Below are 15547 nucleotides of genomic sequence, written 5' to 3'. Positions count from 1 at the left end.
ATTTGTTGACATTTATTTTTGAACCCATACAAGCCTTAATGCCATCAACCAAAGCTAATGTCAATCAGGTGTTTCTTAATTTCATCAGACCTATTACAAAACCGTTACTGCATTTCTCCTACCCAAGGATTTGTACAAAATATAAAATTTTTGCCAGCACATTTAGTCATGTAACTTGGTGACTCTTAGAAAACCATCTGGAGATACTCTTTATAAGCGAATGTTATAGTAGCGTAACGAACAACAAAAGATAAAAAGTGCTTCTTTGTAAGGAGTATACCTCTTCAATATCCATATATGTGCCGACCCCTTCGGGAAACATTTCATCAGCAACGACCGCAGAATTCATCGCTACGCCGGAAGTTATAGACATTTAGAGAGGAAGTGGAAGTAGATGCGTGCGCAGTCGTACTGTCACGTGAAAATAAATATTCATGTGATTTAGCTGCTTTCATTGTAGTTGGTCTGCGAATCTCTTCTGGACTTGTAGTGAAATCAGGAAAAGGTAGTAGTAGTTTGTTTGGGTTTTTTTCTCCTGTAATATATTTCACCTTCTCTTTGAAATGATGTAACCTTTGTCGACATTATTAAAAAAATCCTTTATTTTTCTACTACTGCTAATACACATATTTTAACCCTTCTGTTTCCTCGTAGACCAATTGAAGGCGTTAGCTTGCTACGACACGGATAGCCTGTCACCACTGATTTGATAATTGCACTCCAAAATGAAGTCTATCCTAATATGTGTTGCTGTTTTGATTTGTAAGTAATTCAATTATCTTTTTTTTTTCTTCATTTATTGGGGTATAATAATTATAATATAAAAAAAAAAACGAGTCATTAGATTTAAAAATAACAACAGCAAAACATGTAAACGCTTTCTTTATTTAAAATCAAGATTGTTAATGAGAATTATTGTTTTATATTTTCATACTGGCTTACATATTTATGCTATGTAATAGGCCAGCCTTGGTTTGACTTTATTTTATGTAATATGACCTGCCTGCTGGCTAATTACGCATTTATCATTTGTCCTACAACTAGTTTATTGTTAACACCCACCCACACTTCTGTCTATAATACAGAAAACTCGTTGAGCCTATATTTTTATTATCACTTCTAAAATTCTCATTAATTTTGTTGCAGATTGATTTATTTATTTATATACATATATATACATATAAAAAATTTTCTTAATTGTTTAGATTTAACTTGATAAAATCAACTTGGCTGCGGAAAATTTATTTCGACTTTGTAACTTCGTAAATAAAAGATATTGTTTGTAATATATCCCGGTTGTAAATAAAATTTGGTGGTTGAAAAATTTTTTTTTAGTTAAGCTGGCTTATCTTTGCAACGTCATTTTCAAAGCAAGCAGGTGTCATTTGTCATGGGATTTAAATCACGTGTTCTACACTAACTTGTGTGGGCAAGTTTTAATACGGTTTAAACTGGACACAGTTTACACAGCTGACAGTTTCTCTACTTTGTAGAATCTACTCTCCTGCCCCCACCGCATCCGTATTAAATATTGTTTTAATTTCTATAACTCTCTTTTCCTTGATCACATTTGTATATTTGCTCCTTAATTACAATGTAATACAGCAGAAACATGATTTTAAATGTGCTAGGTTGACATATTAGCTTTCTTTTTTTTTTTTTTGTTCTTTAGATTTCTTTTGGAGTGTTCCCAGCTTATTGTGTCGTATGCTTGTGTAATAATGTATTATTAAAAAGGCAGTGATAGATAATCCCCTCCCAGCCAGTCATAAAATAGTTCTGAAGATAAGATTAACTGTCACATTCAGATGACTTCCTTTCTCTTTACAATTGTTTTCTTAATCTTGACCTTTGGTTATTTATCTATCTTCCAGATTTATCACTCTATTATCCATACTCTTTTATTACACATAGTTTTTTTTTTTTTTTGCCTTAGATTTTTTATTTTAATCAACTTGAGTTTCAACGCTTTTTTTTTTTTTTTTTTTTTTTTTTTAAATTATGTACTGGATTGAAACTTAATGGGTTATTGGAGTCGGTGAAAAATTTAAACGAAAAATCTGTCTGCTAGGTGACTAGTAAACCCCAGTGGTTTAAGGGATGAAGGTAAAGTAAATTTCCAGGTAAACGTTTCTAATAGAAAGGCAGAAGACACCAGAAGCTAATATAATATACACGCACAGTTAAATATAGAAGTGTAAAGTATAATTTGTTACATAATCTCTATTATAAACACATTAATGAAATAATTCTCCGTTTGAACTTTTTTAATTACGTGTATGTGTGTGTGGTAGAAATTTACGGATGCACAAATCGGATAAAATGAAACAAATATAGACGACTTGTTCCGAAACACCCTCGAGTGGGGAACGGTTCTCAAAAATAACCCCCCAGTTTTCCCCCAAAATTCCTGTTCTCGAAATCTACATAGTCCGAGGTATATTTGTAGAGAATTTCGTCAAAAAATATCCATTTTCTTGAAAGTTAAGACGAATTGAAGTGGACGCCGGTGAATTTTCCGAAATTACGCACCCCCTCCTAAGACACTTTCCCCCACTAGTTTTGTATATTCGAAATCTACATGATATAACACATTCGTAGACGATTTCATTTTTAAAAAATCCATTTTTCTAGAAGTCATGATGATCCTAAGTCGGTGGGGAGACAGAAATCTGTAGTTATGCCCCACCCCCTATTAACACTTTCTCACCAAAAGTTTTGTATATTCGGAATCTACATGATATAACACATTCGTAGAAAATTTCATGAAAAAATATCCATTTTTCTGAAAGTTATCATCCAAAGTCGGCGGGGGCAGAAATCTGTAGTTATGCCGTTTTCTGCCCCCGACTTTGGATGATCATAACTTTCAGAAAAATGGATATTTTTAAATTAAATTTTCTACGAATGTGTTATATCATGTAGATTCCGAATATACAAAACTTTTTGGAGAAAGTGCTTTAGGAGGGCAGGGAATTTCGAAAAATTCACCGGAGTCCACTTCAATTCGTCTTTCAAGAAAATGGATATTTTTTAATATCTTATACAAATATACCTCGGACTATGTAGATTCCGTGGACATAGGAATTTTGAGAGTTATTTTTGAGAACCGTTCCCCACTCAGGGATGTTTCGGAACAAGTCGTCCATATTTTTTCATTTTCTGTTTTGTGCGTTTGTGCATCCGTAGATTTCTATACACAATTAAAAAAAAAGTTCGAACGGGGAATTTTCATTCAATACTATGTTTATTATAGATTATGTAACAAATTATACTTTACACTTCTATATTTAACTGTGCGTGTATATTCCTTATTTTTGCAACTGGTGTCTTCTGCCTTTGTATTAGAAACGTTTACCTGGGAATGTAAAGTGGAAAAAAATAAAATAGGTATTTGATCCTTTCACCCGCACGAAGTTTCACTAAGAAAAAGAAAAACTCGGTTTTTTTTGCGTGGAATCGAGTACCCTGACCTAATATGCTGCAAACTCCTTTTGTTCGAAAAAAGGGGGGGCGGACCCCTCCCCATATCCCGGAATCATTGGAAAATTTTTTTTCGTTGAATTGATTCCGGTGACCTAAAATGCTACAAAACCCTTTTTTGGGTTCGCAAAACGAGGTGAGGTGGAAGCCTCGGAATTTCACTCCCTCGCCTCCATTGATCTTTCACCTGCACGATTTTCACTCATTTTTTGGCATGGAATCAACAAGTACCCTGACCTAATATACTCCTTTGTTCAGGGGAAACTGGACTCCCCCTATATCCTGGAGTCATTGGAAATTTTTTTCGTTGACTGAATTCCGGTGACCTAATATGCTACAAAACCCATTTTGGGTCCGGAAAACAGTGAGGTGGAATCCTCGGATATTTCACCCCCATTTTCAAATATTTTTTGCTATTTCTTTTTTTACCCATAATTTTAGATGACATTTTGCAGAAATACGATTTCGAGATAGTGTGGATTACATTAGATTGAAAATTCAAACAAGTTTGAAATGAAAATGTGGAAAGACCTTCCCCTATTTTCTCCCAAATTTGTTTATTTTTGTAATTTTTTTTTGCCAAAAGTCCTCATTTTCGGATATGTGCGTGTGTGTCTGAATGTTTACAATCTCTGCTGAATTACAGCTACAAACGGTAATGTTACTATTTGTAGCTGGGCTGCAACTTGTTTTGTCAAATTCTCTTGTCAATAAATTGTCTGCTAGCTTTGCACTTTCAAATATCTTACTTGAGAAATGGGTAAAGGTTTGTGACAGCATCCAACTGTAAAAAGAATTCTTCCTCAGTCACTATCTCAGTCATCCTAGCATGGAAAAACATGATACAAAAGGAACAAAGAAATATCTTTTGTAAATTATTGTTTAGAAGAATTTTATCTCTGAAGTGAACTCATTCTTGGTGATAATTTTTCCTGTATAAATAATTTGAGCTGCTCCACCGGAAAAAGCAAATTTCTAAGGTGGAGATATTTGGTTTTAACTCTATTCATGAATAGCAATGAAGTATTGCGAATTTTAGTTATGTAGTTTGACACTTTTTGAAGATTGTTGAGTTTTATTATAAATGCTGAAATTTAAAAAAATAAAAGGCTATTGAAGTTTTGTGCAATGATGCTTGGAAACTGAATGGAGTGTATTACAGTTTTGCCCCAGCCCAACTCTGAGCAGAACTATGAGAAATGAGCTCCAATTCTGATCGTTCCCACTTTTTATATTCTGACATAAATTATATCAGATATAAATTATCTATTCCTTACTATAATAAAGTGTGATTTAAGAGAAACTTGGTTGCTATTTCTTAAAAGTTGATTGACTTGAGTTTTGTTTTTTTTTTTGGCTCATGGAGTGTAGAATGACTTTAATGTCAAAGGGCAATGTGTAGTTAGCAATCATAAGTTTGTTAATGTAGAGTGGGAAGGGTCAAATGGCTGATTCCTAAGTACTTAATCCACAGTTGATTAGTTACCAGCTCTCATTACATAATCTGATAGCATTGTCAGAATGCTGGTCAAAATTATTAGCATTGACCAGTGCACATCTGTGCTTGAAGACTTTCTTTGTGCATTATATTTAAATTTTTGTATGGCAGGATACAAACTTGATACAATGATAGTATTTTCTGTATGGTTGCATCCATCACTTTACAGAATTATATTCTACTACCTTTGCATAGCATTCTTGACATTTCCATGTTTAAATATATTCTTTTACGTGTTTCAGTCATTTGACTGCAGCCATGTGGGAGCACTGCCTTAAAGGGTTTTAGTTGAAGAAATCAACCCCAGGACTTTGTAAACACATGAACACCAGTTGTCAAGCAAAGATGGGGACACTCATATATATATATATATATATATATATATATAATACACACACACACAAACAGGCTTCTTTTCAATTTGTCTACCAAATCCACTCACGGCTTTGGTTGGCCCAAGACACTTGCCCAAGGTGCCATGCAGTGGGACTGAACCCAGAAACATGTAGTTGGGAAGCAAGCTTCTTATCACACAGATATGGAAATATTTTATTCTCAAATGCATGATAATAATACTGAATAGCATAGAACATCCTTATATTGCAGAAAAATTTGTTAGCGGCCAGCCATGAGACTCACTCACATCCTTGTGATTACCCGTCAGTGCTTTACCTTTAAGCTAAACTGCCCACTAACAAATTCTTCTTCAATTTTTGCACTTATAAATTTAGCTTTTATAGACGCTATATGTGAAATTACATTTTTTTACATATATCGTACTTTCACATATAGCATCTATAAAAGCTAAATTTATAAGTTCAAAAATTGCAGAAGAATTTGTTTGTAGACAGTTCAGCTTAAAGGTAAAGCACTATGACCAGTAATCACAGAGATGTGAGTTTGGGTCTCATGGCTGGCTACTAATAAATTCTTCTGCAATATAAGGATGTTCTATGCTATTTATGCTATTCAGCATTATTATGTGTTTGAGAATAAAACATTTCCATATCTATATATTTCAATACATCTCAATACTTCTAAAAAAGCAAACTTTGTTTACATATATCATAATTTTATATCTCAGCATTTTAAGAAATGTGTGTCAATCTGTTGTATACTTGTGTATTCACATTTGTTCTTATCTTAGAATTGCTCACAATCATATCATTTCCTCTCAACAGATCATCTGCTGGTTTTGTATCTTCATGATAGATAAGTGAAATGATCCCTTTGAAAAACATGGGTTAGTGACTGGAAGGGCATTAGCTGTAAAACTGCTTCAGTATATTTATCTAACCCATGCTAATATGGAAATATGGACATGAAAACAAATAAGATAATTTTGGAGTTGTATTTGTTTGACAAGTGTCTTGATGAGACTGTAGAATCTGAAATTATTAGATCACACAAGTGTTTTAGCCATTTAAGAACACAAAACTTCTATTCAATTTTCTTTTTTTATTTTTTTTTTGTATGAAAACGTAAATTTTTTGTGTACTTAACTGGCTAAAATGTCTCTTCCTCAACATACCAGTCTAGTAAACTGGAAATCAAGGGTTTGAATCCCTTTGGAATCTTTATCTAGGCACAAGTAGGGCTGTATGGCAAGAAGCTTACTTCCTAACAACATGGTTCCGGGTTCAGTCCCACTGTGTGGAAATTGTTGTAGCTCTGGGCTGGTCAAATCCTTGTGAGTGGATTTGGTAGATGGAAACTGAAAGAATCCCTTTGTGTGTATATGTATATTTTTACCCCCACCACCATTTTCACAAATTGTGTTGGTTTGTTTACATCCACATAATTTAGTTTAGCAAAAAGAAACCTATTCTAAGTACCATGCTCAAAAAGAAAATAAGTGCAGGGTTTGGTTTGTCCAACCACACTCTTTAAGATGGTGCACCAGCTTGGCAGCAGTCCATTGACAAAGCAAGTAAAAGATATGGATCTTGCAGTTTTTTTTTCCTTGAAACATATTCAGATTTGGTTTGTGTTCTTAGTTGTCTTCATCTTTCTAGTTTGAATAAGCATCAACTTTGGCTTAGTTCTACCCATGCTATCTAACAAAGGATTAATGGTATATACATTTTATGCACAACACACCATGAATCAGAAGGATTGAAATTGTTTTAATGCTCACTTTTTCTTGCTTGCAAGGGTCAAATGGAATTCATTGAGGTAGATTTTTTATGGTTGGATGCCTTTCCTTGATCAACTGTCACCTGCTTCCAACCTAGATATCTCCCCATAACTGAACATGCTTTCATGGAATATTGGAAACAAGTGTATGATGGTGACACTTTTCAACTATCATGCAATGTCAAGTCAAGTGGCACATATGTACAAAGATAGACTTTCAGTTTCTGTTTGCATGGGCTTTGGCCAGCCTTGGAGCTATAGTAGAAGGCACTTGTCTTAGGTCAAGTTAATTGTGACAGTGACAAAGAAAGAATTCAGAAATTAGGTAACATATTAGAATGTTGAATTTGCAAGAACAAGATTGCACATTAAAATAACCCTACCTTTTGTCAGATAGCACCTATGACATGAGAAAATCAATGCTAATTATAAGTGAATTATTTTATCTCGTAATATATTAATTCTAATAATAGAATTTACAGCCATATCACTTTGAAAACACCAGTTCTCGTCCGATCACCGAAGTTAAGCAAAGTCGAGCCTAGTTAGTACTTAGATGGGTGACTGCTTGGGAAACCTAGGTGCTGTAAACGTGAAGAAAAAAAAAAAAAAGGCTGGCAGAAACGTTAGCACGCCAGGCGAAATGCTAAGCAGTAATTTGTCTGCCGTTATGATCCGAGTTCAAATTCCGCCAAGGTCGACTTTGCCTTTCATCCTTTCGGGATCGATTAAATAAGTACCAGTTACGCACTGGGGTCCATATAATCGACTTAATCCGTTTGTCTGCCCTTGTTTGTCCCCTCTGTGTGTAGCCCCTTGTGGGTAGTAAGGAATTTATAATATATTAATTCTAATAATAATGAAAAATTTAATGAATTTTGCCAAGATGTTTAGGATTGTAAGCTACTTTGTCTAGATCTACTCTAGTGTGGAGCTATTATCTGACTTTGGGATTGAAAACCATTTGGTTCTTAGTTATTGATCATAACTGTAGAATATTTAAACTTGCAGTGTATCTTGATATATAACAGTAAAAATTTAAGCTTGTATTTGCTGGTTTGGCAGCTCAGTTTTTCTTTAATGACTTAATGAAGTAGAAAATTATTAGCTGCTAGGTTATTTTAACCATCCCAAATAACAAAATAGCCTTTTTCATGCATCTTAAACTCTCATTCCTTCTTTTGTTAGACCCAGCAATCTGTATTCTCTCCTAGTTGCTGCTTCTCTTTATCTTTGGTTTATTCTTAGAGTGGTTACCTTCCAAGTCATATCCAGTATCTGTCATTAGTTTGTAATTACAATTCTAAGTAAATTTTTGTTTCCTCAACATTTGTCTTTGAAAAGTGAGGGGTGGAGTTAGGCAGTCATCAAATGTTTCATGTCTCTATTGATTCCATGCTAAAATGGAAAAACATGTGAAACAAATGATCAAATTTGGTTTAAATTCATCTTACCTGCTTCATTTAATCACTGATTGCTATTGATTCTCCAGTTAGTTGCTTTTTTTTTTTTTTCCTGGCAAAACTTGTACATTTAAATTTTAACTTTATTGATTGTCTACTATTTTATATCAGATGGTTATGAGAGCTTATCTATAAGTTTCAGTAAGCCATCTATTCATTCTCACCATCAGTTAGTTGCTTTGAAATTATATTTGTGTGAACTCCCACTCTGTTGGCATGATATATTACCCTATCGATACCAACCTACCTGAAACGGTCCATGGTTCTATGATATAGATTCTCTGTTTTAAAGTTATCTAAACAATGTTCCAGCAAAATTTCATGTTTTAATTTCTAAATACCAACTTAATAATGGCAAAATTGTTCTAATAAATTCTTTATCAATTTTAGCATTAATTGGAACAAAGCAATATATTTCAGCATAAATGTGGTAACAAGGATTAAAAAGAATCCAAATGATTAAGATAATGTTATGGATATATCACATGGCTTAACACAACTTTATTTCTTAAATAGATTAAGAGAATGATTAGATTGGTAGCATTATATATTTTTTCTTAATAGATCTAAATTTTAAAGCATTCCTAACTTTCTCCAAATATATTCTTTGTTTGTGCAGCTTCAGGTTATGGGGGCTATATTTTTGTGTTCTGAATTGGTACTTAAACATAATGATGATGTTTGATATTTTTCTTTGTTTTTATTTTGTAATATTAGTATCAAACATTACTACCGGCAGTATAAGCAACCCAGTTGTTATAACTCAGCCAACCACCTCTGTTACAACTGAGAAGCCAAGCACCACCTCTGTTACAACTGAGAAGCCAAGCACCACCTCTGTTACAACTGAGAAGCCAAGCACCACCTCTGTTACAACTGAGAAGCCAAGCACCACCTCTGTTACAACTGAGAAGCCAAGCACCACCTCTGTTACAACTGAGAAGCCAAGCACCACCTCTGTTACAACTGAGAAGCCAAGCACCACCTCTGTTACAACTGAGAAGTCAAGCACCCCTAATGTTACAACTGAGAAGTCAAGCACCCCTAATGTTACAACTGAGAAGCCAAGCACCCCTAATGTTACAACTGAGAAGCCAAGCACCCCTAATGTTACAACTGAGAAGCCAAGCACCCCTAATGTTACAACTGAGAAGCCAAGCACCCCTAATGTTACAACTGAGAAGCCAAGCACCCCTAATGTTACAACTGAGAAGCCAAGCACCCCTAATGTTACAACTGAGAAGCCAAGCACCCCTAATGTTACAACTGAGAAGCCAACCACTCACATACCAATTCCAAAACGATCAACTAAGTATGTTGTGACTGGAGCTAATGGACAACGTTGTATTGTTATAACTACTGAGATATCTTATAAATATTCTTATAAGGTAATGTTTTTTAAAGCAACTGTTGATCCCTTATCATGAACAGAATGCATGTCAAGTATATTTAAATATCTAATGAATTACGATTTCTGTCTTTGAATTATGATTTCTGTCTTTAGTGTTTTGGCATACTTTTGGATGTCAAACAGTTGATTGAATCAGCTATACCTTTGAATAATACTTAATTCCTTTTAATTAGATGAAAGAGCAAGTTGTCCATGGGATTTGATTTAAAATGTAAAGGAACATAACTAAATATTATAGGATATTTTGTATGGCCTGATCAATGCTAAAATCTCAAACCAAGCTTGTGATGTTTTATTTTATTTATAAGCTAGTCAAATATTCAGTTGTCTTTTATCTATCTGAAGGTAGATTTGATTATTAACTGAAATGAAAGTATAAAAATCTTCATTATCAGAAAAGCTCGATCTCATCAACTTGGAACCAGCTGATTACTGCAATTTTCTACCGTTTTAACTGTTGCTTAATGCTTTTCTTTTTTGTCTTGGCTAATTTAGATGTAATTTTTCTTGCAGAATATTTCTGAAAATGGGTCAATCTTTTCAAATGCGACACATAATGGCACTTGCAATGATACAGCTGATGAACTGTCAATTTACTCATCAAATGTTCATTTAGACTTAGTTTTTGCAAAAAATGTATCTACAAAGTTTTTGAAGAAGGTTGTACTATCATTTGGGGATCAAAATTTAAGTAAGTCAAGCTTTATTTGCAAAACAAAATATTAAGTTGTTCAAGATGGTGATATATTTAGGGTGCTAATTTTAATTTCTTCTTTTAATAGCTGATTCCAAAGACAATATGAATGAATTACTATTGAAGGATAATGAATATTTTATTTGTAAATCAAGTAAAAAGATAACTTTGAACAACTCAGTTATTACCTTCTCAGACCTGACTTTGGATATCTTCAGAAATGCTACTAATACAACTACTCTTGGATCACGTAAGTATTTTTTTCTTTTTTACTCTACATACAAATGTTTACAAATATTTTAACTTTTCAAGGAAAAAACTTATTCAAATGCTTGTAATTCTTGTGATTCTAGTTGTGTAAAAATTTTATGAAATCAAAGATAATACACAAAATAAATCTTGAATTTGTGAATGGAAAAAATATAACTGAATATTTTAGATGTTTCAGGAGTTATTAGAATTGCCCTATAAATCTTTAGTACAATTTATATAGTAATTAATAACATATGATAGTTTTAGTTGTAGATAATTATAGTAGATTTGTGTGACATTGCCAAATTATTTTGGAGTGTCTATGGAGTGACTTGAAAATTTCTTTTCAAATTTCTTGGTCTTTCATAGTTATGTTAAATGGAATTTTAGGTTTGGTATATCTTTTTTAACTCTAAATTTTGATGTTTTTTGTTATGAGTTTTAGAATTCTAATGTAGCATATAGTTTTTCAAACTAAGGCAGCAAACTGAGTGAGTTTGTAGTATTTTTTCCAGCTCTCTGCATTCAGTTCAGATACCTCCAAAATCAACTTTGGTATTTTATTTAATCCCAATAGGTTGAAAAGCAGTCTTGTACTTGGGTTGATTCTTGAACTCCTTTCTGAAAGAAATCAACTATGGTTAGACTCAGAGAAATGTTTTCTGTCTGGCCTAGAAATGCCCAAAATACTCCATATATCACAGTGACACTCTTATCACAGCATCAGGAGTTGGAGGCCCAAAGCAGGACATAACATGCCTATGTTTTTTAAAGTTTGAGACCATTTTCTATCTTGGATGGAGAATAGTTTTATCTTATAGCTTTCAACTGCTGCAATGGCCTGGATATATTATTTCTTATGGCACTGAAAGAATGAGGAATGGTCTCAGTTTAACTTCTCATTTTATTGGATATTTGGCTATTACGTATGTCAAATAAGTAACATCTTGTTTGAACAAAAACAGATGATCACACTGAGCAACAAAACGTTCTCAGATGGATTAATGAGGTATGGTTTTAAATCCATTTATGGCCTCTGTTGGTCGAGGTTGATCTGTACATGTATATGCAGGGACGAGCAAGAGTTTTTGGAGGTTGGGTGGATGAGTGGGGGAGAACCCAAGGTCTGGACATCTTGTAACTGCCACCACCAAGGAAAACCTGTTCATCATGTCATGATGGATGCCATTCAAAATAGTATGGTGACATGGTTGAACAATATGACATCAATACATGCGAGGTCTGATGAGTATCCGGACTGTTGCCATAGTAACAAAGCTAAAGCATGCAGAGTGAAGGTGCTTGGCACAGATTGACCTTGAACTCTGCTGTTTACAGCATTGCTTCAAAGGAAGGTGTGTAGCATGTGATTATTGCATTGACTGACAGTTGTTATGGTGATACATGCTCAGAGGCCTATGCAAAGTTGCAGAAAGTGTTTGGAGCAGATTGTATGAACTGTACACAAGTCTACGAGTCGTTCAGATGTTTCCAAGATGGCCGAATAAATGTTGATATTGGCGAACATTCTGGGAGACCTGCAACCAGCAGGACTGAGAAAATTATCGCAGATGTGCATGCAGCTGTGATGGGAAATCGTTGAATCACCATCCATGAGTTACCAGAGGATGTGCAGATTAGTTACGGTTCAGTTCAGTCCATTATCACTGAAGATTTGGGTATGAGATGCTTGTCTGCCAAGTTTGTGCCAAAACTGCTTTCACTGACTAAAAGACACTCTGGTTTGTGTTGCTCAAGATCTTGATTGTGTCGAGAACAATGAAAACTTTTTGAAAACTTTGTGTAGGCCTCTAAGTAGGTATTGCCAAGCTTTTGGCAAAATTTGATACAGATTCTGTCATGGTCAATGTAACAACCACATGCTACATACCTTCCTTCCAAGCATTGCTGTAAACAGTGAAAGTGAACTAGAACATTAAAACTTAGTGTGCATGCACAGCAAAGTTCAGTCAATCGGGGCCAAGTGGCTTTACACTGCATGCTTTAGCTTTGTTACTATAGCAACTGTCCGGATACTTATTCATCAGACTATGTATTCCTCATTATATCGAAAAATGCTTAGTCAATTATTGGTATTTAAACACATACTGATAAAATTTCAAGTGAGTGTGTAGAGTTACATTATTGGTACCCATCTTCAACCTGATTAATTCAAAACAGTGACAATCTGAATACTAGAAATCAATGGCTCATTTAGTATTTAGACCAACCAACAGTTATTGAATGATTTTTATATACATTAACACAATGGTTACCAGATATACACTTACCTTAGTCTGTTAAGATTTTTTTTTTTTTTTGCCAACTTCCTATACAAACTTTATCAATATGATTGAAGTTTGTCTATTAATTACCTGAAAACAAAAGTTTGTCATGCCTGCTGATATTTATTTTCTTTTTCAGGACACATTTGCGTTGAAGATATGAAGACAAGCAGCATTGTTCCTATTGCTGTGGGAGCTGCCTTAGCTGGCTTAGTAATCACTGTCCTTATTGCCTATCTAATCGGTAGAAAACGAAGCAGGAGAGGCTATGAATCCGTTTAAAAAGTAATGCGTATGAGTTTGTGTGCACATGCATTTGTGATGGTAGTGTGTGTATGTATCCATTTGCATATGTGTATGTATATACATGCATATTTGTATATATGTGTATATGTATGTATATATCTTTATACATGTGTGTGTGTGTGGGTGGGTGTGTGTGTGTATATATTATATGTAAGCAACTTTTGTACTTCCCAATCTTGACACTCTTGTTTTCTAAGAAAACATTTTCTTTTAAGGTAGATATGAATAATACAGAATATATCCTAGTTTGAGTAAAACTGATTACTACCTGTTTCTAATAGGATTTTTGATTTCTTCCTAGTTTCAAATTTTACTTATTTAACTTTTCTCCTCTTACCTATTTCAGCAGTTTGACGCACACTAGAAAAGTCTTTATTTTTAATAGATTATATTCAGGCTCGGATTTTTTTTTTGTCTGATTTGACTTTTGGCTTTTTCCATTTAAAGATTTTTTTTTTTTTAATCATACAATTATTGAAATAAATATTGTACAAGATTGTTTTAGAACATCTTGAGAGAAAAAGCAAACTCAGATTTCGAATTCTGCACTTTGGCTTCATGACTTGTTTTTGTTTGTAGAAAGCATTGTTGCATCTTTTATTTTTCAAGGTAGTTATATGGTGCAGTTAGTAAAAACCAATTTGGATTAGATGCTTATTTAGTGATCCATTGTTTCAAAATGTTCTCATGTTTACCCTTTAGTCTGTTGACATAATATTTAGGGTTGGATTTGATGACCTTTATAACTGTAGCTCACCAAATAGGTAATAACACAAGGACTAGTAGAGCAAGGTTAAATGAAATGAACAGGAGACAATTACATTGAACACTTGTCTGAGCTAGTATGTACAAACAGTAAAACCAATATGTATGTTTTGTTTGTTTAAATTTGGTTCATTCTTGCTGAAACTTATTATCTTCCAACATTTTGTTGACATTCTATTTATGGGTTCTCTTTCACAAGAGAATAATTCTCTAGCAGTGACTATTGCCTGATAGAAATTCCCTTTCTGAATATGTCTAATCTAATATTAAATTTTATAAAACTTCTATCTAGTCTCCTTGAAATTACCAATGTAGCTAAAAAAATTTAGTTCAACAGTTCGTCAGTGCATGTATGCATTATGCTTGCAGTGTGTGTGTGTGTGTGTGTGTGTGTGTGTGAGAGAGAGAGAGATTTCACTTTCAGTTCTTGTAAACACCAGCCCAGTCAATTTCTTAAGATGGGCATAAATGTTTTAAATTAGGGTTGTGTGGTGACATGTAACACAAAAGTTCAAGTTATTTTTTTGTCTTTTAATATCAGTTTTGATACTTATCAAAAAGGGAAATTTTGCTTTTTCAAAATTTTATTCAGTAATATTTATTTCCCTAGATATTTTTTCTAATTTTGTTTGCAACTAATAATTCCCTCTCAATAATGCCTTAGGTTCTTCTATAACATAAAGGAATTTATTTTTTATTTTTTTTATATATCCATATATTAAACTTAAGATGTATCTCAGGTGGGGTAAAATTGTATTTTTGAAGTCGGATTTCTCTATTAATATTGAAATTTAATCTTTATATAAATTTACAAAACTTAGCTAGGTTCTATTTATAGATCTTTTTATCAATAATCCACATCCCAGTTTCAGGCCACAATATTCCTTCTCTACTCCCCAACTAATTTGAACTGAGCAGGATAAGATGTATAGAAAGTGAAAAGTATACGCCTCTATTTTGTTAATAAATTTTTATTATTGATGTGTGTTGTTATTCTATCACATTTATTATTCATATTAAGTTTACATTTGTGCAAGTATGCTTGCATCAATGTGGAGTTTACTTTTTTACCAAGTGATCTTGAGTACTATTTCAGTGTGTGGTGCCTTGGGCAAGTGTCTTCTGCTGTAGCATCTGCTGACCAATGCCTTGAGTAAAACTGGGAGGCAGAAACTGTATAAAAGCTTAGGTGTGCATGTTGTGTGTTTGCATGTATAGGATTGTATACATGCATCTCAATGTTTGTCCTCTGTC

At 33.6% G+C, this 15547-nt stretch overlaps 2 protein-coding genes and 1 non-coding gene across 3 annotated transcripts in view; 2 read left to right on the top strand and 1 right to left on the bottom strand.

Moving 5' to 3' along the window:
* The window catches only part of LOC149133711 (COP9 signalosome complex subunit 9-like), a 14776-nt gene extending 14358 nt beyond the window's left edge, over positions 1-418 (bottom strand). The window contains exon 1 of the mRNA XM_089359108.1: positions 281-418. Coding sequence (XP_089215234.1) covers positions 281-373 — 93 coding nt within the window. The 5' untranslated portion in view covers positions 374-418. The remainder of the gene's footprint in view (positions 1-280) is intronic.
* Positions 419-453: 35 nt separating this feature from the next.
* LOC106883513 (uncharacterized) lies at positions 454-15274 on the top strand. The gene is made up of 6 exons (XM_014934542.3): positions 454-505; positions 655-762; positions 9298-9968; positions 10505-10682; positions 10774-10935; positions 13362-15274. Exons 2-6 carry the CDS (start codon positions 726-728, stop codon positions 13502-13504), a joined length of 1191 nt encoding a protein of 396 aa, XP_014790028.2. The 5' UTR covers positions 454-505; positions 655-725; the 3' UTR covers positions 13505-15274.
* LOC128248951 (5S ribosomal RNA) lies at positions 7592-7710 on the top strand. Its single transcript, XR_008265102.1, has one exon. It is a non-coding gene; the product is annotated as a 5S ribosomal RNA (ribosomal RNA).
* Positions 15275-15547: the final 273 nt, after the last annotated feature.

The sequence above is a fragment of the Octopus bimaculoides genome, chromosome 10 (assembly GCF_046866305.1).
Source record: "Octopus bimaculoides isolate indiv1 chromosome 10, ASM4686630v1, whole genome shotgun sequence".
NCBI classification, from domain to species: Eukaryota; Metazoa; Mollusca; class Cephalopoda; order Octopoda; family Octopodidae; genus Octopus; species Octopus bimaculoides.
This window is presented reverse-complemented; position numbering and strand designations above follow the sequence as displayed.

Bases quoted from the DNA above. Each gene is read 5' to 3' on its own strand.
- LOC106883513 (XM_014934542.3), top strand. From the start codon at position 726: ATGAAGTCTATCCTAATATGTGTTGCTGTTTTGATTT. The intron at 9,969-10,504 runs GTAATGTTTTTT...TTTTTCTTGCAG, and splicing joins CTTATAAATATTCTTATAAG to AATATTTCTGAAAATGGGTC. The intron at 10,683-10,773 runs GTAAGTCAAGCT...TTCTTTTAATAG, and splicing joins ATTTGGGGATCAAAATTTAA to CTGATTCCAAAGACAATATG.